The sequence below is a fragment of the Dermacentor silvarum genome, chromosome 1, assembly GCF_013339745.2.
Source record: "Dermacentor silvarum isolate Dsil-2018 chromosome 1, BIME_Dsil_1.4, whole genome shotgun sequence".
Lineage (NCBI taxonomy): Eukaryota > Metazoa > Arthropoda > Arachnida > Ixodida > Ixodidae > Dermacentor > Dermacentor silvarum.
Genome location: NC_051154.1, coordinates 132,370,825 through 132,397,389, shown reverse-complemented (window position 1 = coordinate 132,397,389; position 26,565 = coordinate 132,370,825). Strand labels below are relative to the sequence as shown.

The 26,565-nt window shown below is 45.0% G+C and overlaps 1 protein-coding gene across 1 annotated transcript in view; it reads right to left on the bottom strand.

The window, feature by feature from the left end:
• Positions 1 to 26,565, bottom strand: part of LOC119436054 (uncharacterized) — a 293,233-nt gene that overhangs the window by 206,250 nt on the left and 60,418 nt on the right. Inside the window, exon 2 of the mRNA XM_037702798.2 lies at positions 6,204 to 6,293. Within this exon, the coding sequence (XP_037558726.1) occupies positions 6,204 to 6,293 (90 nt within the window). The remainder of the gene's footprint in view (positions 1 to 6,203; positions 6,294 to 26,565) is intronic.

The window sequence follows — 26,565 nt, the reverse complement described above, 5'->3', positions numbered from 1 at the left end:
GCCTCGTCCATCTGGCACGCTGGACCGTATAAAGCAGTCATGGTACTCTGACTTGTCAAAGAAGAAAGGTCGGAATTTGTGGTGTCACCGGACATAGGAGAGCCGAAAAGGTCTGCAAATGCCTCCGCTAGAACTTTTGGTGAATGGCCAGTCGCTATGCACAAAGCAGCCGTAGGGTTCTTGCAGATTTCGGGAGTGCGGAGAGCCTTTAGTATGCGCCACACATTTCCAAAACCACTTCCAGTATGCAGCGAACTACATAAGGCGGCCCAGCTCTTGCGACGAAGCTGTTTTGTATGCCGCCGTATGGCTGCATCAATGCGGTTATACAGAGTCCAGTCGGTGCGTCGTTTAGAGCGCTGTGCCCGCCTATAAGCGCGGCGTCGACATGCGCGGAGCCGCAAAAGCTTAAGATCGGGGTTTGGTTTGCCGATACTTCGTCGTCGTTGTATTGTAGCTTGTCGTAAACATTCACTCACCCGATTGAACAGACTGTCTTGAGATGGTGCCTCTGAGATAAGCTGACGGAACTTATCCCAGTTTGTCACTGTATAGACGGTAGTCTCTCGGCCCGCAGTATGTGTTGGTGTTAACCAAATGGGCAGGTGATCTGAGCCCCACGGGTCAGCTTCGCATGACCAGGCTAAGCACACATCTCTCGTTGAAATCGCAAGGTCTATAGTGGAATGCTCCTTTCCTCTACCTATAAATGTAGGTGAACCGTCATTCAGTAATTGCAGATCATTCCTGATAATAAGCTCGTTCATTTCTGCGCCACGATTGTCTTGGGGGCGGCTACACCATCGCGGATGGTGAGCATTAAAATCTCCGCATAACACAAACGACGCACCACACCGAGACACTAAGCACTCAAGTAATGAGGTATCTGAAGAACGTGTAGGCCGGATGTAAATGCTTGCCACCGTCGTAGTCACACCCTTGAGGCTCACAGTAACACCTGTGCACTCAAACTCATCATCACAGATGTCATCAGTGTCAAGAACCGTGAAATCCAAGTCAGCACGTACGTACACTGATGCTTTTGAAGCATTGCGCGTATGCGTCGTGTCCACACACTGGAAAGAGCCACAGGTTGGTTCCGCGCACCGAGTGTTACTGTGGACACCCATGAAGCCTGGCAGTCGATATTCGTCTTTCCTTACGTAAGTTTCCTGAAGCGCTATAACATCTGGTGGAGTCTTCATAGCGATGAGTCGAAGAACTAGATCAGCGTGTCGCGGTCGCAGCGACCTGACATTCCATTGCAGCACAAAGGGGCGAGGCTGCTGACAACTGATAAGCTTGTTTCCGGTAACACGTCTATTTAAGGCCGTCGAGGACTGGAACGAGGGCCTCCAAAAGTTGCGCTGCTGCTGATGCTGCTGGTGTCTGACGACCGGCGATTAGAGACCTGATGACGGTGACAAGCATCTTCAGAAGATTGACAAGTTGCGCCTCGTCGTTGGCTGTGACCGGTTTATGCACGGTGTTTCCAGTGTTCTCCACTGTGGTGGCTGTCTTTGTAGTGACTTTTTCCGACGATTTCGATGGCAGCGCTGGCCACGATGACTCCGAGAGGTTGAAGGTCCGCCCCTCTTCTTTTCGATGCGTTGTTTGTTTGGCATTCCTTGAACGCACTGTTTTTTGCTTAGTCGAGGCATTTCCAATCGCTGGACCGGCACTACGGAGACGCATACTTGCATCTCCTGCTGCCTTCTTTTTGGCTTTCTCTTTTAGTGCCTTTTGTACGTCCTTCAATGAGGGACATCCTTTATCCGTTGCCAAATGTTCACCTTTACAGTTAGGGCACTGATATGTCTGACTTTCGCAAGCATCTACATGGTGATTCCCACCGCATTTGGCACAGACCAGATCTTTGGTGCAAAAGCCCTGAACATGACCAAGCTTAAGGCATTTATGGCATTGTAAGGGCCGTGGTACGAAGGGGCGAACAGGATATCGCACAAGTCCAGCCTTTATGTGACTAGGCAGCTTTCCACCGGCAAATAATATTTTCATACACTTTGACGAGCCCAACCTACGAACGCTAATTATTTTGCATGGTGGTGTGCAAACGATCATGCTCTTAAAAACGTCGTCTTTGAGATCCAAGTCAACATCAGAGACGACGCCAGCTGCAATATCCGCACCCTGTGGTATGTAGGGCCGCGTGCGGACACCACAAATTTCAGACAAACCAAGCAGAGTTTGCACCATCTTATCATCTGTTGTGTCAACGGCTATGACATTTTTCCAGGGGTTCACGCGAACTTCTTGGATTAGTCCAGGAGCAAGTTTGAAGAAGAAATCATTGAGTTTCTGTCGGGAGATAGCATTCAGGCTTACCGTCGCGTCGACGGGCATGAAGGCTACTGTCGTAGTCACGATACTGCCGTATATGATGGTTGCTTCGCTTGAGGACGATGCCGGGGACATCCGTCTCGAACGGCGGTGCTTGGCAGGTATGAAAACATCTGAATCTTCCGACCTTGAGTCAGAAAGCTCAGAATCAGCAGCGTCGGATCCTACTGAAGAACTGAGTCTCTTCCGAGCCGCCGGCGGTCTGAGCTGGCCACCAGACGAGTCCATGGCCATCTCTTCCATGACAAGCTCTGCGGGGAGGATCTCCCAGCAGAGTAGGAGTCCTCAGGGTTCAGCACAAACGTCGTTGCTGGTTACTGATGCACGAAAAGCACATAAATAGAGAAAAACTTCAGCACCAGAAGAAACCACCAACCGAGCACGAAAAACTTCGTCGTCCTTTTTTTTTTTTTTTTTTTTTTTTTTTTTTTTTTTTGGTGGAGTTCTGAATGCCGAAATCACCCATAGATGGCTCGATCGGCACGGTTTTGTTTCGCTCACTCATCGCGAACTTTGTGTCGATGTCACTGACGTCATTGAAGTCTTTTTCACTGATGACTTCATGGTGCTTCCCACATCTTACTTGCGCTCATCGTGTTTTTTTTTTTTTTTCTTTTTTACGTGTCCATGAAAGTCCGTTAGTCCATGAAACATTCTGGCTTTCTAAGTTTCGTGGTTCACCATGCCCCGCGTCGCGTCAACAGTTGTGACAGCTAAGGATGCGGCTATAATGCACATTATCCCATCTGCAAACACTCTCTCTTCGTGCATCTGCACCCAGAATTTTTTTTTCAGGTCCTATATGAGGTAGAGTAACCCTATAAAGAATGAAATGTTGCCAGTTCGAATCTGGACGAGAAAATGATTATTTATTTATTTATTTATTTATTTATTTATTTATTTATTTATTTATTTATTTATTTATTTATTTATTTATTTATTTATTTATTTATTTATTTATTTATTTATTTATTTATTTTGATAGCGTGGGAACATTTTGAAGTTACATCTTCCATAAACTTTCCGTCAAAATCCCATGCCGAATTCACAAGTGTTCGTAAGTGCTCTTTGCCAGTGGCGATCCGCGCCCTCGCTAATGATATGCATTAGGATTGACTGGAATATTCTCCTACAAACAATTCTAGCGTAACAGCTTTTTGTGAATGCGGACCCTGGGTCCGTATTCACAAGGAGCTGTTGCGCTATAGAATTATTCAGCAAATTTCAGCCAATTCTGATGCTGGACATACTATCAGTACTATTAGCAAAGGTGACCGGTCAATGGCAGATATCAGTTACGAACGAAAAGCTTTGCGAATTGAACCCCTGAAGCTTAATTGGCGTCGTCTCTAGCACACAGTTAAACGGTCATACTAATTTAGCTTGCTGCACTAGAATTATGTCCAAGTGTCCTGAATAATGCTATAGCACGCAGCTTTTACGGGAAAATGAGGATCTTGTACGTTTCCTTTTTCATTATTTTAGCCTTCCGCCGTAATTGGCTAGAGCGAAGCCGCACCGTCGCTATCGCCAGGATTGGCCACTCTGCGCGGCAGACGATATGAAAAGAAGAATATAAAAAAGGAATTGCATTTTCACAAAATATGGAATGCAGGGGCTGTACTATATGCAGCAATTTATTTCAGTTTTCACTTTTTATCTTGCTTTTTTTTGCTTTTCGTCATTCGCTTGCGGGTCGCCACGCCTGAATTAGCAATCGTTGCGATAGGTGATTACAAAAGAATGGAAGCGATGTAAAACAATCAGGTCGCAAGTATGCACCAAGCGAGCCTCGATGGAGCATGACGCAAAGCGAATGTTGTACACAGCGTGCGACGCTCGCGACATGGCTTATCAGCAGGTTCACCAAAAAACCGGCTCATCCGCGTGTCGGTCAAAACGAGAGGCGGGCTTTATGAGGTTGTTTCGCGGTATTTCTGGCTGGAAATTTGGCGGGCGGATATTTACAACCACATGTTCGCATTGTTCAAAAACGCAAATTGTGTCCACTTCGTCAAATATTCGCGCAGCTATGAATTTTTAAACGAAATTTTCGAAGACTCAACAAGTTCACATTGAACGCCTTGCACTCGAAATTAAAATTAAATTGTGGGGTTTTACGTGCCAAAACCACGATCTGATTATGAGCACGCCGTAGTGGGGGACTCCGGAAATTTAGACCACCTGCGGTTCGTTAACGTGCACCTAAATCTAAGTGCACGGGTGTTTTCGCATTTCACCCCCATCGAAATGCGGGCGCCATGGCCGGGATTCGATCCCGCGATCTCGTGCTCAGCAGCCCAACACCATAGCCACTGAGCAACCACGGCGGGTACCTTGCACTCCGGTTGAAACGCCAAAGCTAGGCGCCTATACAGGGTGTTTCAGCGAACACTTTAATTTTTTTAATTGCCTGTGGCAGATAGCCAAATTCTAGTCCATGAGCTGATCTGCTCGAAGAGGCGGACATTACTTGAACAACGAATTGAAATGCATAATCGACTAATTAACAAAAATTAACTAATGACGCTATCAACTTATGTTTTAAGTTATAAATTAAGCTTTAACTTATAGCTTATTTACCTTATGGCACATATTGTAATTTACAAATTCTAGCGGGTGAGACTGTCAGGCATATTCATTTGAATATAACTGTGTGGATGACACCGTTTACGAGATATGCGCCGTCGATCTTGCTGTAAAAATGCGCTGTCGTTCCACTTACTTTCTTAACAAAACGTCGTTTTCTGCATTGAAGCACAAAAGTAACTGGAACGCCAGTGCCTTTCTCCGCAAAGTTCGGGAATTAATACATCGAAACTGGTGTCATCCTGAGAATTCGCTCCAAGTGGATCCGATCGCCTTGCGAACTCCCCGGCTAGAATTCGTAAATTGCAATACGTGCCGTAAGGTAATTGATTAAAAACTTAATTGGTGATTTTTTGTTAATTAGTCGATTATGCATTTCATTTTTTTTTTCTGCAAGTAATGTCCGCCTCTTGGAGTAGACCAGCTCATAGACTAGAAGTGTGCTACATGCTACAGGCAATTTTAAAACATTTTTGGAAAAGTTAGCTGAAACATCCGGCATATATAGATGCATAGCTCCGTTTGAACTGCGTGCTGGTGCTGTTCTAGCAGAACAACCCACGCTTCGGTCCTGTCGTGTTTTCTCTGATGTCTATAGGACAGCAACTGGTGTTATAAGTAATTTTCGTATGCATATCCTTCAATAGAACAATAGCATAGTATAGAAATATAAGCGAGCAAACTTCTAGTGTATACTTGTGTGTTCCATATTTATTACTGGTGCGTAATAAATATATTGATACTTTCAAGTGCGTCGATATGTCAGTACTGGTGGCAGCATAGGTACACAGGTGTAGTGCTCACGGATTGAAACGCGACAGGCAAATTTTGGTAGGAACACTCCTTCTGCGCAATTACTCGAGAGTACCATGTCTTGTTGCTTCGAATCTGGTCACGAAAGGTGACGCGGAGTTTGATCTAAGCGTACGAGTCGATATTGCGCCGATGTCACACAAACTACCGACTGTGGAAACAAAAGCATGCACATTGGTTACGCCTAAATTGTCACTGTACTGAACGACAAACAGTGCACACGCGAAAACGGTAACAGATGCGAAGACGACACCACAGCGCATCTCTTCCGATGTCCCCATTTTCGCGTGTGGTCTGGTTTTCGTTCGCCGAAGGTGCACCAACAAGCCCGCGTCTCTACTGTTAGAAGGCCCAAGTGGCATCACGCTGAGCGATGTCAGGACTGCAGCGTCGTGCAACGAGCCATCACATCCAGAGAGGCCGCACCGAGAAGCACTCACAGAGCCGTAGGTGGAACTCCGCGCCGACGTGCAGTTGGCAGAGTAGTTTCCGGAGCCGCCATAACGGGACGAGGTGCCGCCACCGGTGCGCTGCGCATAAGTTGAGAATGACGTGAGGCACACTGCCATAGCCAGCAAATGATACGCGTCTTGCTTAAGCATTATTATTTCGTTTTCTTAGTTATAGTGTGAGTTTAACGCCCCTGCAGTTGGACATAAGTAGGCTTCTAAGTGAAGGTTGTGATGACGACTAACTACGAAATTTACACTGGGGTTACCGGGGACGCCGTAAGTTCGATGACTTCGACATTATTTTGACCACCATGGGGGCTCCTCAAATAGCACCAAAACTACAAGCGTTTCTGCATTCTGCCCCCTATCGGTACATGTGGCCCCTGTGACTCAGAATGGAACCCATGACATAACGCTCAGTACCAAAACGACATACTTATCGAGTGAAAGCGAGATAAAACGAACAAAACACAGGAGAAAACTATAAACGTGCGAGGAGAAATGGGGAAGTAGGCACCATGATAGAAGTGCTAAGCTCCAGTGCGAAACATGCAGCTTTCTTTCAATTAACAGGGCTTCAAATTGCTTATCACTGAACCTCTTTTGCTTGTCGGTAATGCAGATTTCTGGTGAGAAAATTACTGTAGCATGATAAATTCCCCTCTAGGAGCCACTACTGCCTCTGGGATGCCGTTTCCCTGAAAGGAATTTCCTTTGTTCGTCGCGTTCGTTTTTATATTTGCTTGAAACAATTGAAGAAAGAAAGCATCCTTAAAACTTTGAAATATTTTTTTGCTTTTAAATCACAGAATAAGTGTTGGGGCATTAGAAAAAAAATCCAAATTCTTTCGGAGAAACTGTGGATACTTCGTAGAAGAGAGTATACGATATGTATATACATATATGAACGGACATATCAATCAAGTTATTAGCCAGTGTCGGTCCCGCCATTTACTCCGTACATAAATGAAAACTCTTCGCAGGAAAGTTACACCAACGTCATACTAATGTACGTCATACTAAGCAGCATGTTTCGCTGGCCTATAAAAAATTTACAAATTAATTTGTTGTTGGAAGTCAGCGCAGTGTGCGTCTTCTTTCCGTCCTCGTTCTGCTTGGCACTGTGTAAAGTCGAAGGCAAACTGTTAAAAATAAAGTAAGAAAGGCAGGCCCAGAATGGGTCCACATAGCGTAAGTACAAAACTTTTGTCCTGACTCGTTAAAATAACTGAACATTGGTATGGATACTCCACACTTCGCGTTAACTGCTGTTTTTTTTTTTTTTAATTCAGATTTCGTTTAAAATACGCTACAGGACTCCCACCAAATGTCTTGGGTTCGAGTGCTTGAACTCTATCTTAATTAGCTGTGCCTGAATTAACTTCGCCTTAATTACCACCAAAGGTTGTGGGTTCGACTCCCACTAATGGTCTCATTAGACCATCGACCTTGAGCGAAAACGCGTCGGTAACACGAAAGGTACGAAAAGGCTACGAACCCTGAACCTTTGGTGGGAGTCGAACCCACCACCTCTGGTGGTAATGAAGATAATTAAGGCACAGCTAATTAAGATAGAGTTAATTAAGGCACTCGAACCCACGACCATTGGTGGGAGTCGAACCCAAGACCATTGGTGGGAGTCGAACCAACCACCTCTGGTGCTAATGAAGACCAAGATAATTAAGGCACAGCTAATTAAGATAGAGTTAATTAAGGCACTCGAACCCACGACCTTTGGTGGGAGTCGAACCCAAGACCATTGGTGGGAGTCGAACCAACCACCTCTGGTGCTAATGAAGACCAAGATAATCAAGGCACAGCTAATTAAGATAGAGTTAATTAAGGCACTCGAACCCACGACCTTTGGTGGGAGTCGAACCCAAGACCATTGGTGGGAGTCGAATCCACCACCTCTGGTGGTAATGAAGGCCAAGATAATTAAGGCACAGTTTAATTAAGATAGAGTTAATTAAGGCACTCGAACCTACGACCTTCGAAATTAAGAGGAATGACTAGGCGAAATACACTAAGCGAATTAAGGGGGATGACTAAGCGAATTAGGAGGGCTGACTAAGCGACGGAGACTAAGCGAATTAAGGATGTGTACGTAATTATTTGGTTTAAATGTTACGGGCCGCAGTAAAAAAATGTACGAGTAGAAAAAAAAACACCTCTGAAGTAGAAAATAGAAAGGCATGTGTGTCATACGTTCCGCCACGCATGGCGTACTGAGGTGGTCCACAAAATTACGAAGCATAGCGAATCCAACAGCAAGAACAGAGAGATCTTTGTTTTTAAACGTTTACTAGGCTTGATTCTTTTATTTACACACACACACACACACACACACACACACACACACACACACACACACACACACACACACACACACACACACACACACACACACACACACACACACACACACACACACACACACACACACGCACACACACACACGCACACACACACACACACGCACACACACACGCACACACACACGTACGCACGCACGCACGCACGCACACACACACACACACACACACACACACACACACACACACACACACACACACACACACACACACACACACACACACACACACACACACACACACACACACACACACACACACACACACACACACACACACACACACACACGGCTATATACTATATAGCTCGGCGACTCAATGTATCTGCTGAACTGCTGGATATTTCACGTATGCTTTGCGCCATAGCCGTAGATGCTTGAAGTGATACGTCGTTTCTCTCGGCTCTATAGCCTGACATTCGCGAATATTTATTGTTGATCATTCTGTATTGCCAATGTTGATGTCCCTGTATTTTTCTGTTGTTTCTAGTCTTGTTTATTAGAATTGATGTAACCACTACTGCTTGGGCCCGAATAGGGCCTGCAGTATTTGTAAATAAATAAATACATTGATGCACCGGGTGAGTATGTGTGTACTTCTCGAGTATTGTTTGCGCAAGTTGGCGAGTGGCCTCAGATATGATGGCCATAACTCTATAAGAAATTACCAAGTTTTTCGCCCTATTGTCGTGAATGATAAGACAGGCGTAGGTCCGCTAACGCTTTACACATTCACGACCATATGAAGACTTTTGCAAGCTATTCTACGACTATCCGACAACGTACTAGACAGTGGTGCAATACTTTACGTGCTCTCTCTCTCTCTCTCTCCTCCCCATCTTTCATTCCCCCCCCCTCCCGCTCCTATGTGTAGGGTAGCAAACCGGTTGTGCTGTACTGGTTAACCTCCCTGCCTTTCCTTCTCCACTCTTTCCTTCCTTCCTTACCTTCCTTAACCGGAGTCCTAATGAGAAAAATACATCTACATTCCGCCATTTTTTATCCAGGCTGATCAACCATTGCACCTTTATTTCTGCTCTGAAGCGTGTAACAGAATAATGTACTGTACTCCTCCGTTCATCACATTCCCATATAAGAGTTCCTGCAGGCAATCCAGTTGTATACATATTATGCATTTGTCGCCTAGTTTTGTTCTGGCAGTGTAATAGTATTCTGTTTAGTATACTACCCCAGCGCATTCTTTGGATTCCTGCGGATGTCTTAGCTGCTGACTGTCAAATGCACTACGCGAGACGTTGATCTTTGTCAGGAGGCACTCAGTGCTTACCTTCCTGTTGTCACATATCGGCGACATATAATTTACATTTCTGAGTAAAACTGAAATTAAAAGTTACCTGTGCGAACGTTTGCGAACAACTTGCGACTTTCTCCTCATGCTTCAGTGACATGCTTCGCATGTGCTACTTTCTCTCATTTCGCAATCATTCCGCGTCTAATCACGCCTTCCATCCACTTTGATTTCTTTTCTTTTCTTTCTTTCTTTCTTTCTTTCTTTCTTTCTTTCTTTCTTTCTTTCTTTCTTTCTTTCTTTTGTATTCATTCTCTTGCCTTTTTCTACACTGCACTATAGCATTTGCAGACCTCTTACGAGCATGCATATGCGACGTGACGATGTGTCCTGCGGGCTTCTCAGCTTTTACGCTTTACTTCCGAGAGCTCTTCGATGGAGCGCAAGAACACAGCGATAACCAGCCAGATCACGCAGCGTCGCCAGAGCAATTGTACACATGTTTCGTTTGTTCGACACGACGTTGGTGCCGCGAACTGGACCAGTAGTAGCACTTATGGTTGACGCAAGTAAAATATTACTCGTCGGGTTTTAAAGACAATCATGGCTTTGTAGTCGAAGCCACTCGAAGCAGAAACTGTGATCGAACAAGTTTATCGCTGCTTCAGCATGAAAAGTCTTTTTTTTTTTTTTGCGTCGGGAGGGCGCATGCCTGCAGGCGAAGAAATACTCCAAAATGCACGATGAACGCGCAAGCAAACGAAAGACCCCCGTATGCCTATATTATGACGTCCAGTTTTAAGTATGTTGCGTTGTGTATAAAATCAGATATTCATGGGCAATGTACAAAAATGAAGCGGCCATTTATAGTTCAAGCGCTTGCACACAGGATGACAAAGTGTCAACATACTGTATCGTTGTAGAAGGTGCCAGGCCTGTACAGCTGTGAGGCCATAGAGCTGACAGCAGCTAATTATAGCCAAGAAACGAAGGTACAAGAGGCGCGAAAGTTCAGCTGCTGTTGCTGAATCCTCACTGTTGCTAACAATGAATGTCGTCTCTATCGTTGCCTGGCTACGCAATGATTCATCTAGGATACCTTACCTCTGAGTGGGTCTCTTGACAAAGGTAGCGCGCACGCTCTGGTCGGTCTACATTAAAAGCGCCCTAATTGCGTCACGTCCAGTGCCAAAGTTACCTAAGAGTTACGCGCTGTTTCTTCTTGGCGGGTCGAGGAAAGCCACCGCTCTTCTCAATGACGTCGTCCGCTCAAACCCGGCATCTTTCCATCACGGAAATAGCATCAACGAAAGATGCGTAAAAACGAAAGGGCAGCACGAACGAAAGAGAACACGGGCCCACCGCAACTCAAGAAGAAAAGCGGAAGCTAAGGACAGGCTAATGGAGCAAAGAACGATTTTTCGCGCTAAAAACAACTGCCTCGTTAAAGACAAGGAAAAAAAAACCAAAGGCCCCTGGCGCCTCGTTCGAACTGGCTTTTGTCGCGAATAAATACGGCTTCCGTTTCCCGGGGCTGTCCAGGCCAGCGGGAGCCTAAAGCGTTGTGTCTTCTTCCAGTGATGATTCACGCGTGACCTTCTTGTTCAGCAGCGGCTATTTCGGCTTTCTCTGCAGTTCACGCACTAAAGGCCGTCCCCGCATGCACCCGGAAAGCTTAGCCGCAGCGCAGAGGACGCGTGGAAAGGCCTTCACGGAGAGGGTCGTCCTGGCATATTTGTCGCCGAGCCGGTGACAAGATAGGAAGTTCATTAAAAGTTGTTGCTAGACGATGTAGTAATATTCTACCTGATAGGAGACAATCAGTGGGAGCTGTATGTGCGTGTTCTTGCTTCAAATGGACTGTGCTGTGTGTGTTCTGCTTTATTTTTTAGATTTCTCATCTTTCGCTTTCTTTCCTCTTTTCTCCCCCTCTTCCTATCTTCCATTTCTATGTTGCTGTCTCCTGCTTTCTGAAGGGTAGGCAGGTGTTGTGCCCCTTCCGGTGGCAGTTGCCATCCACGCTCCTCACAAACCTAGGCGGCGGATGCCCCGCCTAGGTTTGTGAGTGGTGGCGCTGGTCAACACTCCCAGGTTAAGTTCTAGTTGTAAAACATAAATACCCCAGAAAGTGGATGTGAAAACGGCGCCGCAGTAACTCAATGGTAAGAGCATCGCACGCGTAATGCGAAGACGTGGGATCGTTCCCCATCTGCGGCCAATTGTTTTTTCATCCATTTTCATTTCCATTAATTTATAATTTCTTTATTTCGATTAGTAAGTACAAGTAATTTCCCCTATGTTGTCCTTGGGGTCATTGTTTGTTGGCTTCTTTATGATATGATTAATAAAAATCGGGCCCCTCGGTTCCCTTTCTTCTCGTTCAATATATATATATATATATATATATACATGTGTGTCGGCGTTTTCAAAAGAAATAATAATAATAATAAGAAGCCACAATAATTTTGAAGACAGTGTAGCGGTGGTAATACTCGGCAACTTATTACTGGCGACGGCAGACATCAGTGAATGTGCGACAATAACTGCAGAACTAATTCTTTAACTAAGGCTCTCTGATTAGATTTTCAATCACCAAATCCTAACTTACTTTGTGCCCTTTTTGCAAATAGGGGAAGCCGGTCAGTGTGTGCGTGCGTGCGCCTATTTTCAATAATAAATGCTAGCATCATAAGATTACATAGGACGGCGCTTTTATTTGTCATAGTATCCCGTATACGTATATGCTCTTCACGAAAGCGTTGTTCCTCGATCGTATGAACATGTAGCCGGAATCGAACTGGCAATAGCGTGCGGCCACATTCCCTATAATTTCGAATGGGATGCTGCCCGCAATATATCCTGCCTCTTGTAGAAACGGCGCAGACACAAGAAACCACTCGAAACCTTTTGCTTCAAAAATCGTATTAGGAGGTCCTCGTTTCAATCCTCTAAAGCAGTTCCAATAAAGGCAACCGATTTCAAGCATATTTAGTGTTCTAAAAGTAAACAAGCATTCTCAGCTAACAAATTCATTGCTCAATGGGTGAAAATGCTAATGCCCAGGATGGCTACGAGTATTAATTAGCTTCACACGCTACGCCTTTCTTTTTTTAACATTATTACTCCTGGTCATTCGTTTCACGCATATCAGTTTTTGACGATGGTATATGGGGCGTGTCAGGATCGCCCAGAAAAAATTCAGTCGGCGAAATATTCGGATGCCAGCTATACGAGCTTGGTCAGGCGCTGTTTAGTTACAAGTGCGTATGCCGCACCCATGAAGTGTGCCGAGGAGGACAGGAAAAATACTATCTGCGCGCAAAGCGAGAAGACTCGGCCAAAGGATCCTGCTCGATTTCACAAGTTTGCGACTCCATGCGTTTCATAGTTTGCCGCGTATTAGCCTTAAGTTAGAATACCAGATTCACTTGCCCTACTCCACAACCACGCGCTGCGGCGTTAAATTTTAAAAATTAATGTTTGTGTGCACGTTGTGTGAGTACGGTGTGTTTTGTGCATACGTCATGTCGTTTACTCTTTTACCCACAGCACAAGATAGCATTAAAGAGGTAAGATAGTATATACACATGCAGTACAAATAGAAAAAAGCCGGCAGATCCCACGTCTGTGGGAATCGACGTTATGCGAAGCAGAGTGCAGGGAGCCGACCAAGTTAACGGAACGACCATGACAGCACCAAGACGTATATGCGGCTGTTTGATGACCTACGTGACACGTATGTCATGACATGCCGCCGCCGCCGCCACCACCCCGCTGTCACGACCTTCATTTATGTTCATGTCATGTCATGACCTTCATTCATGTCATGACCTATAATTTATGTCCGAACCCATTCTCATTGTCATTTTTGCCGAGTCTTGCTCATGACTATGACTTCCACCATCATCCTTTAGTGTTTCCCTCACTTAGTGCCCACGTCCGAACCAATTCCAGTGATTTTGAGTGTTAATCTTTTTTCGCTGAGTCATTATCATTTTTGCTGAGTTATGCTCATGACTACGACTTCTACCATCATCCTTTAGTGTTTCCTTCACTTAGTACCCATATCCGAACTCAATCTAGTTACATACCAAGTTAACGAAATGACCATGAGAGCACAAAGATGTAGGCGGCCGTTTCATGACCTACGGGACAAACATGTCATGATATTCATGACATGACCTATCATTTATGTTCGCCATACACTCTTGTCATACTATGCCAATTTTGGTACCTACCAAGTTAACGAAACGACCATGAGAGCACCAATATGTAGGCGGCTGTTTCATGACCTATCATTTATGTTCGTCATAAACTCGTCATACTATGCCAATTTTGGCACTGACCAAGTTAACGAAACGACTATGAAAGCACCAAGACCTAGGCGGCTAGATAGATAGATAGATAGATAGATAGATAGATAGATAGATAGATAGATAGATAGATAGATAGATAGATAGATAGATAGATAGATAGATAGATAGATAGATAGATAGATAGATAGATAGATAGATAGATACTGTCAAAGTGGCAAATGTTCGCCAAAAAATGCTTCGCATTTATTAAAACAATGTGTAAAACCAGTACTAATGCATACAAGCTAAACAAAAATTATCAGCATACAAAAACCACAGTAATGAGGCCGGAAGGGTCAAACAGCAGCGATGAAGGTTACAGTGTCTTGATAGCGCACAAAGCCGCGGGGAGCCCATTCCATTCATTTAATGTTTTATAATAAAGGCATTTTTTAGAAGGTTCGCTTTGTATTTATATTCCACCTTGATCTCGTGGTCTATTCTTTTTGATGCATAGTACGGCTGGAATATGTATTTAGCTCGTTCCACACCACTTTGAGCATAAAAAAAGATATTGTGAAACAGCTTGAAACGCAAGCTTTGCCTACGATTCTGGGTTCATAAAATATTCTCACGCTAGAATTGTTCGCAAGTGGCTAGGCAATCCTGATGCTGGACGTATTATTAGCGAAGGCCACCGGTTGGCAAAGCGCACTTGCGAACGAAAAGCTTTGTGAATTCGGCCCCTGGAGTAGTTCATCCTAACGTCTGTTTCGTGGCAGTGACACTAGAGAGAGAGAGAGCAAGAAGACGGAAGGCAGGGAGGTCAACGAGACGAGCGTCCGGTTTGCTACCCTACACTAGGGGTAAGAGAAAGGGGGCATAGAAAGAGAAAAAGAGGGAGAAAGTGAATACTGAGTGGGATGGTGCACAGTGACACTATAAGTGGTCTCTTAAACCAGTGCACTTCAAGTACTGTACTAATGCACGAATCGCTTTTTGTGCCAGTGACGGGTGTAGCCATGGTCCGAGTATCTTTGACTCAGAGAACGGTCTCGAGTCCAGTAGGTTTAAAGTTGTCCTGAGAGAGAGGCGTTGTACTTTGTAGCGAGCACAGGTACACAATAGGTGCTCGATGGTTTCCTCGCACCTACAGGAGTCGCACATCGGGCTCTCGGCAATTCCCATACAATATGAGTAAGCGTTCGTGAACACCACTTCCAGCCACAAGCGGCACATCAAGGTTGTTTCGCCGCGGGAAAGGCCAGATGGCAGTTGAAGCAGTAGCAAGGGGTCCAACTTATACAATCGGCAATTGAAGGCACTTGAACTCCAGAAAGCTAGTGACTTTTTGCGTGCAAGCAGACGAAGTTCCCTGGCAGTGTCTGTCCTCGCCAAAGGTATTGGACGCGTCTGGGTGTCCTCGTGGGCAGACTGGGCAGCCCTGCCAGCAAAGTCGTTGCCGACGATGCCACAGTGAGCAGGAATCCACTGGAAGACTATGCTGTGCCCTATTTTCAGAGCATGGTGGTGTACTTCCCTGAGGTCGGATATCATCTGCTCGTAAGTTCTGTGATGTAAGGCAGACTTGATACTGTGAAGAGCTGCCTTAGAGTCACAAAATATGACCCATTTCTGTGCCGGCTCTTCGTTGACGTAGGTCACAGCTGCATGGAAGACTGCAAGTTCTGCCGACGTAGATGTAGTCATATGCGGCAATTTGAATTTAACTTTAAACTACTTGGCTGGAACGACGAATGCGGCAGCTGAGCTTGTAGGTGAGGTCGAACCGTCGGTATATATATGTATACAGTCATGATATGTCTGCTGCAGTAATAGGAGCATCAGTTGCTTCAGAGGCGGTGATGGATGATTGGCCTTCTTGGTGATTCCGGGAATAGTAAAATTAACTTGAGGCTGTCGCAGGCACTACAGGGGAGATGAAGGCTTCGCCGCCGGTGTCTAAGATGACGGTATACACTCTTGATGGGCGCTAATCACTTTTGAAAAGGTCACTTGAGGTCTCTCGGCTGGTAGGGAAGCTAGGTGATGATCGGGGATCCTCGACAGATGACGAATGTGCGCTCTGAGGGAGTCGACAGCTACGTGTGTCTGAATCGTATATGGTTTCTCGCGATGGCTATTGTTACTGTTGCTGAAGTGCACCGAGGCAGCCCTAAACACGTGCGTAGGGCTTGACCTTGTATGCTTTCCAGAGCGCGAATGTTCGTCTTGCATGTATTTGACAAAAATGGCAGACTGTAATGGAGGAGTCCCAGGAACAGTACCCTGTACAGCTGCAGCATAGAATGGACTGGTGTACCCCAGTTTTTCCCGCAGAGAAATTTGAAGACCTGAGCAATAGCAAATAACTTCTTCTTCAGATAGACGCAGTGAGGGGTCCACGATAGGTTGCGGTCGATGATGACACCCAGAAAGTGATGCGTCTTAAGATAGGACACAGCTTGACCGTTGATCGAAACGGGATACAATGACATTTATTTGCGCGTAAAGCCAACCAATGCGCACTTTTCCGTAGACACACTGAGGCCTTGTTCTCGTAGATAAGACGCCGTCATGGTTGCCGCCCGCTGAAGCCTGGCCCGCACCTGAGGGCGAGTCACTGCAGAGGCCCAGATGCAAATGTCTTCGGCGTATACGGAGACATGAACTGTCCATGGTAAATACTCCACAAGTCCTACCAAGACGAGGTTGAACAATATAGGGCTCAACACTCCACCCTGCGGCACACTACGGAAGATGTAATGTTCCCAAGTTGGGCCGTCTTCAGTATGCAAGAAAAAGCACCTCTCAGTCAAATAGTCCCGAATCCATTGATACATCTGGCCACCAACTCCCACAGCCTCAAGTGAGTTCAGTATGGCCTCATGGGCGACGTTGTCGTATGCTCCTTTGACATCGAGAAAAAGTGCAACTGGTAGGCGCTTGATGATTTTCTGTTCTTGGACCCAGGTAACGAGGTCAATAACATTGTCGATGGACGAGCGACCTCGACTAAAGCCAGCCATGGCGTCCGGATAGATGTTGAATCGCTCGAGGTACCATTCCAAGCGAGCAAGAATCATTCTTTCCATCACTTTCCCGACGCAGCTCGAAAGCCAAATCGGACGATATGACGATAAATCAAGCGGAGACTAGTATTTCTGGTGTAATATGGGGGCCAATATCAGAGCCTGCTGTTAGGTTTTGCGCTTTTTCGAGCCTTTTTCCTGTCAATATCGGTCGGTATATGTCCCAAACTGCGCGCCCGTATTCGAGAATAGGGGTGACACAACTCTACGACATATATCACGAGCATGTTAAGAGTCTGGTGTTCCGGCTCGTGAAAACTAGTACTTTACCTGTCTTTAATGTAATGAAATTATAAAGTCGATTTTAGCCCGTGGTTGTAGTTTGAACCTAGGTATTTGTACTCAAGCTCGGCTTGCAATGGAGAATTATTCTGTAGCTAAGTTGTTGCTAAGGCATTTTTTTCTTTTGTGAGCCCATATGACCGCATGTGAAGCACATAGGAATAGCTTTTGTACGTTTATTCGCATATATGCCGTTTTCTGCGCTCGACAAAGCAGATATTTCCGGCGTTTGTTATTTCCCTGTACATGACACAATAATCAGCAAATAGACTAACTGACGAAGTTGTATTGGCTGCAAAATTATTGATGTAAACCAATAAGAGCAGCAGACCCAGCACCGACCCCTGAGGCACGCCGAACACATGAACACCCAGACACAGTTCCATGAATTATTCACTACGTACTGCGACCGTAAGGAAATATATTCTAGATATTCAATTACTTTGTCCAAATGCTGCAGGAACAATGTTGATACCAGCCGCATCAATTATTGTTTTCATTTATTGAGTATTTATGTAGGTTCAACTGTGATGCAAGCACGGAATTCATTGTAAAGTAGGAGTATTGACAAATTATCTCTTACGTTGGTATTTATCGTACTCACAGAATTGCTTTTTATTAGAAAGGAAGGAGACAAAGAAAGTTCTGTTCGCATATACAATTTTTGCCCATTTGATTCTGTAAGTTTCTTTGTCATAGCTCGCAATTTCTCGCGAATAACAGGCGTAATGTTTTTTACTAAAGTTACGGCATTGCATCTGCCTCTTACTAGTAAGATGGCGTGGCTTAGCCTAAAACCATGACTTATAGTTAGAACGACGCAATGTTTCGATCCATGATGGTACATACTAGTCTCTTAGGTCAAGTAGTATTGCTTTAAGGTATAACCATAGGTCAATAACACCAAAGGTATTGGAAATAATTTCGAATTCTGGTATATGTTCATGGAGCGGCATGAGAGGTCTAATTTTCATAAGGAGGCATGTAATGCCGTCGTAGCTGCAAAAGGCAGCGCGAATGTGGCATATGCTTGCGCCAAGGGCAAGGCGAAAGAAATGGACGACGCCCGACAGGCTCTCCGAGCAACACTGTCGTCACTACTGTACCTGTCGACCCAAGGCTTAGCAATACGTGGCCACGAAGACACAGAGAGTAATTTGAGGCAGCTGCTGGAACTCCGGGCTAATGATATTCCTTCATTGCGATCGTGGCTTTTAAGAACAAAATACAAATGGATTTCTCACCAGATTTTAAACGAGATGGTGGAACTCATGGCACATGACATCCTTCGTTCACTCACAGACGAAGTTCGTGCGACAGAGCACTACGCTGTCATTATGGACGAGACAGCAGACATTTCTGTCAAAGAACAACTTTCAGTTTGTTTTCGGGTGGTCACAGAAAGCCTGGAAGTAGAGGAGCTGTTCTGTGGGTTTTTCAACACGACGGACACCACAGCGACGAGCCTCTTTGCTATATTGAAAGACATTCTTTGTAGATTTAATCTGCCCATTGAAAAGTGCCACGGGCAGTGCTATGATGGTGCGGCAAACATGAGAGGAAAGCACCGAGGAGTACAAGCTCTCATGCAAGAACAGGAACCTCGCGCGCTATATGTACACTGCCTAGCGCACATCCTGAATTTGGTTTTGCATGATGTCGGCCAGAAAGTAGACATGTGCCGTGATTTTCTTTACGCCGTCCCTGAACTGATAAACTTCGTGACCTGCTCTCCAAAGCGCGTTGCTTCTTTTCAAGAGATTCAGGTAGAAGAGGATGTGAACTTGCGAAAATTCTGCCCGACAAGGTGGACGCTAAAGGCTTCATCACTGCGATCGGTTCTTTCAAATTATAGCAGTCTCATAACGTTTTTCTCTGCAACAGCATCCGAAGAGCGAACTGAGGCCGGTGCGAAAGCCAGCGGATTTTTAAGGATGCTGTTCAAGTTTGAATCGTTTTTCATGTTGACGCTTCTGACAAAAGTGTTTTCACGAATGGAAGCACTGAATACCGCCTTACAAAAAAGAACGCTCAGGTTTGACCAACCGGAGAAAATGGTGAAATCCGTCACTGCAAGCGTCGCAGAACTGAGGCAAAGTTTTCCCTTGTTTTGGGAGGAGGTGTTGGCAGAGGCAGGAAAAGTAGGAGTTGAGGACCCGTGTGTTCCAGCTGCTAGGCGAAAGAGAACTCCACACCGCTATCAAGAAGGTTCCTCAGCTCACGTGTTCACATCAGCGGAGGACATGTACCGCCAGAGTTACTACGAAGTACTTGACACTGTACTGTCCTCGTTAAGCGACAGATATCCACCCGAGATGTGGCAGCATATGTCACACATTGAGCAGTTTGCCACAGGAAAGCAAGACGAAGCATACATAACAAAGTTCTACGGTGACGACCTTGAACGAGGACGGCTGATTTTGCACAGAGACATGCTCAGTGACATCGTAAGCCAACAAAAGTCGGCACCATTGCACACATTCGAGGACGTCGTGCAGATGTTTTCGGGGGAGAAGGGCGAACACCTGCGAAACCTTTTGCCGGAAATGGCCAAGCTAACAAAAATTGCGTTGACCATACCGGTCTCGTCAAGCACATCCGAGAGGTCCTTTTCTTGTCTTCGGCGACTGAAAACGTATCTGCGGTCAACGACTGGACAAGCCCGTTTGAACCATCTGGCCATTTTGCACACTCACAAAGAACTCTCCCGCAAAATCAATTTAAATAAAGTTTCCGACGACTTCATTGATAGAACAAGTGCCCGAATGAACACATTTTCCCTCAAGGTGAAACCATCCCATCAGACAACGAAATGATGTCTTTAATAGGAAAGAGAAAGTTGCCAACTCACAAGTTAAAGCTAACCATTTGGCTAAGAAAACAAAGCAAAAAGTTATTTCCAGGAACGAAAACGGGGTGCATGACAGGGCAAGTAGGGTGAGGCCTTTTGGGTACGCACAGACGCTTCGTTGCGCTATTTCTAAAGCTTCCCAGTCTATGCTGTGCTTTTTTCTTATTAATATTTATTTGTCATATGCTGCATTAGCTGCTCAAAAACGCAATCCACGCTCTTACTACTTGCTCTCGTGCCCTTTCCCACTGTTGAGATATCGTTGTGTGTTATTTATTTATTTGTTAATATGACTGTGTATTTCTGCGCCTGATAATTTATTACTCTTTAATCATTTATTCCGCCGCCGGGAAATAAATGAAACCAGTGGCATAAGGCATGCTTTGACAAGTAAATAAAGTATTGCGTTATGGAGTCACGTTGTTTTATGCTAATAATTGTAGTCATAAGTTGTGTACAGAAATTGTTATATATTGTGTATGTTTTATATAAGTTATGTCTTATCTTTTCAACTGACCTTTAGTCAGGAAAATATTTCTTGACTGTGTCTTTGTATATTAAAACTTTCACAAATTGTTACATGGCTGTTTTCATTTATGTGTAGTTGTGCGACTTATAGGCACAAAACACACATATCTCCCTAACATGAATGACTTAATCGGCTGTTCGCATGGCTCATCCGAGAGCCGCGAGTCTCTTTGTGGTACGAGGGGACTCAGGTTATGAAATTGAACTATATATATATATATATATATATATATATATATATATATATATATATATATATATATATATATATATATATATATATATATATGACCGCTTAGGCAAGCTGGTCGCCCCCCCCCCCCCCCGGGAAAATGAAAACTTTGAAATGAAAATGAAAACTCCACTGATTGTGGAGCGCAATACCTCTATTGCGTGATGTTCGCCCTAGCATACCCAGAAATCTTCCGCGCTTAGACTAGGCAACGCCAATGTCGATATTATCCAACTTGGCTTTTATATTATCATTCTTATTATTATTATATGTGTGCGCAGGAGAGTTTGACATCATGTGTGATTACGGCTGTTCCTTGTCGCTTCGTCAAACAGTGCATGTCAAAAAAATGGACTGGCTCGAACAAACAAGCAAGCAAGCAAACAAGCAAACAAACGAACGAATAAATAAACAAACAAACAAGAAAACAAGCAAGCAAACAAACAAACAAACAAAAACAAACAGACAAACAATAATGAAAGTCGGATTGCGCTGACGAATTGCTCACAAAAAAAAAAAAAATGAAGTAAGCAGATTGTATTTCACATCGAATACACCTATCACACCAAGGAGTCAAAACAAGTTCAAGTGAGTGGATTGTACGTCACAACAAACTCAAATAGATCAGCGAGTAATGACAGTTCGTAAAAACAGAAGTGGACATAAAAATAAAATTGAATCACAGCCACTGTCAGTTCACATTGACTTCGAGTAAGCACCAATGCAGCAGGGAAATATGCGTCATGATTTTGTAGCGATGCATTTTGCTTGATTCTATGTCAGTCTTATCGTCCGCCATTCACGGCTAGCTGATCCCATTGAAAACACGTAGCTCTGACCACTGACGAAGCATGGAAATCATCGTGAAAGGAATTGCACCGGAAAGGGCATCGTTACAATACCGCGGCCATGCACGTATATATGTATATGTGTAGTTCATGCAGAACCATACATCGCTCTAGTTACTCTCAAGAATTCTTATCCCTTCCAGGAATTCCTTTAAGGCGCTAATTGCACCCTTTTGCAGTTTAATTGGTGACCATGGTCCCAGTATTTTTTTTTTTTTCGCTGCGGACGATCTTCTTTCGGTGCAACCAATATATCATTTAATTTTTTTTCCTTGTGAAGCATGATTAGTATGGTGCAGCAAAAGGTACTCAATGTACTCGTATTCTGCTGCAGCCGAATTAACAAGGAGGAGGAGCGTCGCCTGCCGCATGCGGGCCTAGCCTTGCAAAAGTTGCCGGCAATTGCTCCGCCCGAGCGTCACCTATAAACGCACGACAATCTGAAGCCCGTCACAGTTCATCTGGTAACATAACAGCCCCCCAGTAACACAAGGAACGTGACACAGAGCGCTGCACATTGCGCGTTATCCAAATCACGTTGGCACACACGGCTCACACTCCAACCCCGAATCACGCAGGTACTTTAAGAGGAGCCGCCGCACCTCTCTCCTGAATATCCACTGTCCTCGTGGGAACAAAATGTCACTTTCACTTGAGTGTAGAGCCATCTTGCGCTTCAGTCCTTCTAAGGTTTTCGTTTTAAGTGCTTTTTGCCATTATCCGGCCGCCTTCGCTAATAATACATACAACATCAGGATTGGCTGAAATTTACTCTTACGAACAATTCTAGCGTAAGAACTTTTTGTGAATGCGGGCCCTGATTCCGTGCATGCAGCACTATCGGCTTGGCCTATTTTGTGTAGAAAGCACTGTGTGTACGTAGTGCTGAAGGAAAAATCTGTATAATAAAGCAACGGGGAGTACATGCCTTGCTATTTGAGGCCCAAACTGGCTGCCTGAAGACAAAAACATATCGGGGCAAATATGCGCCACAGAATGAGGTGTGTGTTTGCTTGACAAAAAAAAAAAAAAAAAAATCCGGGAACGACTCGGCACATCGTAATGGAACATATCAGATATTCACCCAGTGAGGCCTGTAGGGAATGTCCACCTTCTAGAAGCATTGGGATTCAAAGAAGATGGAAGGATTAACTGGTCAGCAGTCGAGATAAGTAAGAGACGTTTAGAGTATTGATGGAAAGAAAAGCAGGAAAGAGGTTGATAGAACCGGATGTCATTTCAAGCGTAGGTAACGGTACAATTTAGTGAGAGAGGTTTTAAATACTAAAGTTAAGATCGAGATCAGAAAGGCAAAAGGCTAGATGGAGACAGATGTAGTAAAACCTAATTAAATCAAGCATACTAGTTGACATCATCTTCAACTAAGAAACAGCGCGAAAGAAGAGCACGCAGAAGAGGCACACAAGAGCCACACGTGGCTCTTCTACGTCCTCGTCTTTCGCGCTATTCCCTAGTTCAAGATGTTCAACCAACTAGCCGACACGTTCATTTTATCACCTCATCACATCACATTCTGGCCGCACGACTTGGGCTCCAATCCTGTACTCGCTTTGACAATTTCTTTTTTTTTACTGCAAGGAGCAGTGCTAGGAAATCGGCTGGGCGTGTCCATTCATCAGTCCGCAACGAGGTATTAGATATAATATGATCGCACCTTGTACTCAAAGTATTGTTCCTCATGTCTGTAATCACTCCTGCTTACGACCTCTCATCAGAGGCTGGCAGTACTCTTGAAATAATAATAATATCAATTATGGAGGTTAGGTCCATATGTGCCGCAGCGTGAAGGTCGTGACACTAGGGCACGTGACGCTTGTGCTCGCGACACTTGATACGCCGCATTGCTCAGTATTGCGTCTTCGCTGCATCACGACGCGCTATGCAGTGAAGGCAAGGCGAAGGGGACGCCCCGCTGATTTTTAATGGCAAGGGCAGTTACGATCTAAAAGATGGGTCCAACTTGTCCGTTCGCTCCGGTCCAACGTTTTCTCAGTCAGTGCGGAGGGCATGCCCATGGCTGCGCCGAACGATGTGCAGTAGAAGAAGCTAGGATCAGCCCGGGAGCGCATGCGTGCTCTTTGGGAAAACCAGGGAGAAAACGGTGCAGCGGCGGGGGTTTGATAAGAAGCGGCACTTGTGGGATAGGAAATGGGCTCGACGTGTCCATGCGGATGACTTTCTTTACCAGTGCAAGAGTTTCTATAGCAGCTGCGGGGATTGATTCTGTTTTCAGGTATGAGCGGGTGACTAAGTTCACATAGACCTTTTCGTCGGGGAGCGAGAATATCCCCTCTGATGAGTTCATTGTGTGTATAACATACACGTTCTGCCGCTTTACCTATAGTGCTTTCTGAGAAGGTGCTCACGTAAACTCAGAATAGTTCAGAGGGCATTATGGCCACGCCCAGGAAACTCTCGGGGAAAAGTCTACAGCTTGCATACTTAGTGCGAGCTTGAAACTGCTGTTGACAATTATATAAGCGAAGCCTGCCTTCCTTCGCTTTATCAGCTTCTCCACAATAAAATAAAATAAAATAAAATAACACTCATGAGAAAGAAGAAGAAGAAACAGTTTCACATTTGTGTTTGCTATTGAAGCATTCGCAGAAGACGAAGTATGCGCTTTCTGTATATGCGGGTGGTTTTCCTTGCCTGCAAATTCGCAAAAGGAGCCTTAGACAGTGGGAAGCTATCGGCTCAATAAACCCTTGTGTCTGGTCATGCATGGTAGCGGTTATTTACGACACGATGGTGTTGTTAGGGTCTAAGTCTAGGATAAATCACGCGCCTTTCAAGGTATCCATTCATCTCCCACCGCTGAGAAAGCGTCTAACAAAAGTGGTAGCATCGACCACTGTGGGTCAAGGAATATCGGTGCCGTGTGTCGACACGGGTTAATGAAACTGAGGCTACCAAGACGACGTCACGTTGTCGAGCTAGCTGCAGGGCGAGCACAAATAACGCCTGAGCCAATAGTCGTGGCGAGGCGCTGCATATGTATACATTCATGTCACTCTACCGCCGCTGAATTAAATCGATGAGCCACGAACTGAACCTGTGAGCTACACAGAAGTTAGCCGTTTAGACGTCAACTGTAGTGGTTCTCTGTAGTTGTGACACGACAGAAAAATTCGCGCTTCCCTTCCACACCGTGAAGGTGGATGTACAGCGAAGCTGTTCCCGACGTTAGACAAGCACAAGCAACGTTAGACAAGTACCACCACCCAAACTGACGTTAGATGACGTTGGACAAGCACCACCACCACAAGCGCCGTTGGACAACTACAATGTGCTGATGGAATACTTTTATTTCGTTATAGTTGTAACGATGGCCTTCAGGTCGCTTTGATACCGGGCGATGGGTTCAGCGACCACCTTGGACACGTTTGCTGCCAAGACCAAATCCAGGCACGATCTGTACCGCGTTGCTGGTTGCTTTGTGTCGTTGAAGCACGAAAGTGCGAATGGCCTTCGATGTGAGATGTCGTCAAATGTCAAATGATGTCAAATGTCAGCTGTCAGATGCGGCTGCTAGGTTGCGGTACTGTTTTTGGACAGTGTTTGCCATAATGTCGATTACGGTCGCAGCACACGCTGTTCGACAGATGGGACGGGAAGAGCGCCCACGCCTCAAGGACAGATACATTGTGTGCACACGTACGTCACGCGCGCACCGCACGCGTGCGGAAGTTCGGCACACATCCTCCTTCTTCTAGGCCCTCCGCCAAGCGCAAGTGCCTTATTGAACTAATTGCAATTTTCAAAGTAACTTGCGTCAAAAAATTCGTAAAGTACGACTTACACACAAGCTGCAGACATGATAGCTTCGGACTGTAATTCGCATATGCGAGAAGACGTAATTCTGTTACGCGGAAACTCAAAGACAAAGCCCTTTGCCAGCTGCCATTTGAGGTCTGTCTGAGTGGCCTCGGCCGTTAGGTGGCGGTACTGTTTTTGGATGAGCCCGAGCCGACGAAAAATCCCGCCCAACTAGAGGCTAACCGCGTCGCTGTAAAAATTATCCTTGTTTAGAAATGTAAAGCATATACTGTGCATCTGGGGCCAGATTCACAAAGCTTTTCTTTCGTAAGTGCTCTTTTCCATTGGCCGGCCACCTTAGATAATAATATGTTTTGCGTCCGGATTGGCTGAAATTCTTTCTTACGAACAATTCTAGCGCAAGAAGGTTTTGTGAATTCGGGTCCTGTTATTTGTTGTCATAACCATCAACGCCGTTAAGCCGCTTCTGGCCACTGTCCGTATTATCAGATACAGGCAAAAGCTTCAACTATGGATTGTTCCAGGCCATTTTTTTATATTTCGAACTATGTTCCAATCATCTGGTTTATTGTACACAATTGAGTCTTATTTACTTGTACCACAGTTAACACTAGTTGCGAACGTAGTAGTAATAAAATCTGCGCAGCATGTGCAAACGATGTTTTTAATTTTGGTTTAAATAAATATTTATAAGGCGTTCAGTCTTGATGCACGAATACAAACTTATTAAAGATTTACCTCTCCAAAATCTAGAACGAAAAAAAAGAAAACTATAGGGCACACTACCGCCACCGCAGA